At 65.9% G+C, this 4,824-nt stretch overlaps 1 protein-coding gene across 1 annotated transcript in view; it reads right to left on the bottom strand.

Annotated features, from left to right (window-relative positions):
• Positions 1–4,824, bottom strand: part of NFATC1 (nuclear factor of activated T cells 1) — a gene marked incomplete at its 5' end in the record, with an annotated part of 96,183 nt that overhangs the window by 31,061 nt on the left and 60,298 nt on the right. Inside the window, 2 exons of the mRNA XM_077752713.1 lie at positions 51–246; positions 358–740. Of these exons, the coding sequence (XP_077608839.1) occupies positions 51–246; positions 358–740 (579 nt within the window). The remainder of the gene's footprint in view (positions 1–50; positions 247–357; positions 741–4,824) is intronic.

The following is a 4,824-nucleotide window of genomic DNA, read 5'->3' as shown; positions in this document are numbered from 1 at the left end:
TTGTGGCCGCGGCGCCAGGCTGGGGGTGCGCCTCCGGCCGCGGGACTTACCGTCGTCCAGGTCCAGCTGGTCCAGCTCCTGAGGCTCTCGCTTGACCGTTACGGGGAAGGGAGCCAGACTATGATTACTGTCCTCACGCACCTCGGGCGGCGGCGGGGGCCGGGGGGCTGCAGACTCGCTCCTCGGAGCCTTCGGCAGTCGGGGCTGCTGGCGGCCCATCTCGGATGGGCGGGTGGGGCTGCAGGACTGCAAACAGGTCGGCTCTTGGGTACCGGACGGTGGTGAGGAGGAGGGGCTGTCAGGACAGAGAGCTGGCCGGCGGCCCGGGGGACAGCTGCTGCTCAGCCGTGCACTCACCTGTGGTTGCAGCAGGGCGGGGGGCGGCTGCTGGGGGGGCCCGGGGTGCACGCCCACGGGCCTCGGCGTCTCCCGAACGGCGAGCACCCCTCCGGCCGGCCGCTGAAGTCCGAGGTGGCCGTGGCCTGGGCTGGCCGTGGCCTTGCCGTAGGCAGCGGAAGAGAGGTCGTGGAGCTCCGGGCCGGCGCTGGGCGGTGGCGACACCATGGTGCTCCTCTGCGGACAGGGCGGGAAGCCAGCCACCAGGCAGGAGCCTGGGTCGGGCGGCACCGCGAGCTGCTGGCTGTAGCTCGGCTGAGGGAGCGGGCTCAGGCCCTGGCCCACGGGCCCACAGCTCAGGGCAGGCTCGAGGTCGTCGGCGGGCTCTGTTTTTATGGTCGGAGCTGCAAGAAGGAAAGCAGGGGAATAAACACGGGCTGCAGATGCTGTGATGGGTGGGGGATGGGGCGGGCCGTGGCCAGGACACCCTTGGAAAACAGACAGCGTCCCGACTGAGTCCCTGTGCGTCTCCGCCTGGTTCTCCCACCCAATTAAGAGGAGGGCGTGAGTCACCGTCTCCAGAAAGCCGCAGCTGGTTCTAATACTGAGAGCGCTGTTTTGCTTGGAATCCCCCCCAGCACTAATGTGCTATAAAAACCCATTTGCAAACTGCAGCAGAAGCTCTGGACCCGAGGGCCGGCGGATTTGTAGCAATCAAAGCGAAAACTTTAACTTGGACATACAGCCACCTTCCTCCTGCTACTGACGTCCTATCTGATAAATGTCTGCACGTCGGTGAACTCGAACATGCACTGAGGTGGCGTGAAGATGCCTGTAAGCCCTGAGAGAGACGCTCGGTGTCTACACGGTGGGGGAAATATGCCCACCCAGGAGGCCCCTGGAGCAGCCGCTTCGGAGCCATGGGCCGCCCTGGCCACACAGCCGGGGCGCGGCTCTGGGCCATCCTGGCCCCCCCTTCGCCGGGAAGGCAAGGCAGACAGCAGCAGAGCAGCCCTCTCGGCCAGGCCNCTGCGAACCTGGTGCCACAGGGACACCCTCAAGCCCCTCCCGCCTCTTCCTGGGAGGCAGACGCGGGACGGATGCGCGGCGCTGGGGGAACCAGGCGGTGGGCCGACGTGTGGCCCGGGTCTCTGCCTTCACTACAGCACTTCTACGTCCTGAGATCCGCTGGCAGCTGTGGATGACGGGGTGGGGGGGGAGGGGTGTGGGGAGCGTCCTACACAGGAGCACCGTATGGCATGGGGGTGACCCGGGACAGGTGTCCCCTCACTCTGCCTCGTCTCCAGTGTGAAGGCGGCGCCCGCGCTGTGACCAGCAGGTTCCTGGTGTCTAATTCCCTTCCGAGTCGCCGAGTGCTGGTGCTCAGCTCCTGGGGCCCTCCACGGGATCGCTCTCTTTTGCTTCGAGATTCTGGGGGCAGGAGGGTCGGACGGAGAACAGCGGAGTGAGGGAGGTCTCCACGCCAGAGACTGTGGGGGTGCTGGGCAGGTGTGTGTCAGCCGCGTGGCGCCCGCAGTGCCCACTACAGGGGCCGGGGCATGCGCACTGCTCTTGCACTCTTTGCCAGTGGTTTCTCTTCAACGGGACCGGGGTGGGGGCAGGGCTCTGGCTGCGGGCGAGCCCCAGCTCAGGCATCCAGGGAACGTCCAGGGCTGCAGAAGGGACCCAGGAAGAGCCAGATGTTGTTCAGGGGGCGTTTTACTGCTGTGCGTCCGTCACACCTGCTCTGGGCCGCTGTCGTGGGTCTCCGGGAGGACCCGGGATGCTCGAGGGCCTGTGGGCGTGTCCGGAAGAGCGGGTCGTGCTCCTCCTGGGGGGCCGCAGTGACCTCAGGCTCCTGGCTCAGGAGTCCCGGCGGGCCCCACCCAAGGTGCAGCACGTCCCCAGGCTCTGGCGTCCGTGTGCACATGGGGGAACACCGGCTGTGTCTGGTGGTCCTCAGCGCTCAGGCCGCGGGGACGCCCTCTTAACTTCCAGTCCACCGCTGACTGGAGCTGCCCCACCCCCCACGGGGCCTCCAGCCCGGCAGCCGCCTTCGAGGAGAGCCCAAAGTGGGGGGGACCCCGGGACCCAGGTGGCTGTCCCCATGGCTAACTGAACACAGGGCTGGGACCCTGCTCGTGTTACTGGGCAGCAGGGGACGCGGCCCGCAGGGTGACAGGTCCCCAGGCAGGACTGCCTGCCTGCTTCCCACACATCGTGAATCCAGAACGGCAGAGGGGAGAGTCAGGCCCGGAGAGGCAGACGGGCCTTCACCTTCTGACGGGGCCCCAGGAACCCGGGCCAGCGGCAACGTGCCGGCGAATGGAAGGGCGGAGGTTGAATTCCTGAACTAGCTGGGTAACTTTCAAGTTCCTGATCTTCAGAATACGTGCACGTCTGGCAGATTAAATGAAACCCTACGGGAACCCTCTCTTCACTGCGCTGCATTTCCAACCAGGCACGGGGCCCACTCGTCTCTCCCGCGAGGGGTCCCCTGAGGTCTTTAAAAACGCGTACCCCGTCTGCGCCGAGCCTCAGAGCCGTGCAGCCCAGCCAGCTGCCGGGAAAGGCCGGCAGCGCAACTTACCCGCCACGTAGGGACGGGGCTCCATGCACGGCCAGAAATGGCGACCCCGGGGGCTGCTCAGAGGCCCGGCGGCCACGCCTGGTGGGCAGGGGCAAGCTGGTGTCTGCCGGCTCGTGCGTGCTGTTTATGACCTGTTTAAGGCCTCCCGGTGGCACTGACATTAACTCCCACGTCACTGGGCTCCCCAGGACCTTGTGGAAAAGTTTCCACAGCATGGTCACCGTCTGATGGTGTGGGGGCAGTAGAGAGTTGTGACAGGGCCAACCACACCCCGCCCAGCCCGCCTGGCCCCCATGGGCTCCTCGGAACCACGGTGCTGCCTGTCCCCAGGTGGACGTCCCTCCCTGTGTTTGCAGACACGACCCCGCCGCCCCCCTGACTACAGCCCCGGGACAGGCTCCCTGAGGGAAGAAACTGACGTAGTGACCCCCTGTGCTCGACGGCCCCACATGGGCCAGGATGACAGGTCAGGGGAGCTGAGGAGAGACAGACCCCGGGGTTCGGGGCTCAGGAACAGCGGCCCCGACCGCGGGCAAAGGGCAGCAGACGCAGGGGTGGACGCACCCTGGGAACCAGGCCCCAGGGATGCGGGACGGCTCGGGGAACACACGCAGCAGCCGCATGCCCACCAATCCTGGGGCCCCTGCGGGGGCTCAGGGGCATGAACATCTGGCGTCTAAACCGCATCTCTTGGGTTGGATTTCAAAGCAAACGCGCACCCTTTCTGTGAATTGGAGCAAGAAGATGCCTCCTGTTTCCTATTAGCGAGGGAAGAGAGGCCGAGTCCTGAGCGGGGCCCTGGGCCGTAGAGAGCGCCAGGGGCCGCGGCCACGGCCGAGAGGCCTCCTTCCCGACCTGGCCTTGGTGTGACGCAGCGTCTGGTTCCTTCCCGCCGCCCACCTCGCTGGTCTGGGCAGGGGCCGGGGAGACGCGTTCATAGTCCTGGTCACTGCAACAAATGTGTGAGGGATTAACGCTAAATCTCGAAGGCTGCTGCCGTTCACAAGGCCTGTTCCTGTAGGGGGAGGGTGCATCCAGGCTGAGAGGGCGTTCACACCCCAAGTGCAGCGACCCTGTTCTATGGAGGAGACAGCACGGACGTCCCCTGGACCCCCGAAGCCAAGCGCCCTGCCCTCTGTCAAAGGGCAGCTCAGGTGGGCTTTGTCCCCAAATAGGAACTCCGGGCCCCACCAGCCAGGCTGCAGTGCCTTCTCTCCTGGGCCGCGCACGCCTCTCCGTGAGGACCCCAGTCCACCCACAAGCCGTGCAGTGGCCACCTGTGGGCTAAAGACCATTTCAGAATATCCTGACCTGGCTGGAAAAAACTCCACATCTGGCCAATGGGCGCGACCCACACACAGCTTCCTGTTCCCGTGGGTAGAGTCGAGCCCCACCTCAGAGCCCCAGGTGAGGTCAGGTGGGGCTTGGGGCAGCCCCGGCCACCTCCCTGAATCGCTCCAACCAGATCTCCTGCCCCTTGTCAGGCTTGGTGGCCTTGGAACGTCCAAGCACGGGCCACATGGTCCACACGTGATCCACACGTGAGCTGTGCTGCTGTGTCTCACATGGGGCACAGACAAGTGAGTATCCACCTTGCTCTGCAGGGCAGGACCCAGGGTGGGCACCCCAGCCCACCGCACCCACACACCCCTTGGCGGGCACACACCCAGCCTGGCTCATGGTCCCCCCAAGAAACATGCCTTTGGGTCAGCTGCTGCCTCTCGCCTGGGGATTCCACGCAGGTGGCAAATGGCCACCACAGACAATCTGAGCAGGCGAGCAGGGCGGAAGCAGCCCCAGGCCTACAGCAGAGCCCAGGAGGGGGTTGGGGCTTTGGCTCCCAAGCAGGCCCTGACGCCCAGGGCCCCTCCTGGAAGAAGACGGCAGTGGCGGGGCCG

The sequence above is a fragment of the Crocuta crocuta genome, unplaced genomic scaffold (assembly GCF_008692635.1).
Source record: "Crocuta crocuta isolate KB4526 unplaced genomic scaffold, BGI_CrCroc_1.0 scaffold101, whole genome shotgun sequence".
NCBI classification, from domain to species: Eukaryota; Metazoa; Chordata; class Mammalia; order Carnivora; family Hyaenidae; genus Crocuta; species Crocuta crocuta.
Note: the sequence above shows the minus strand (reverse complement) of the source record. Positions and strands in the feature narration are given on the sequence as shown.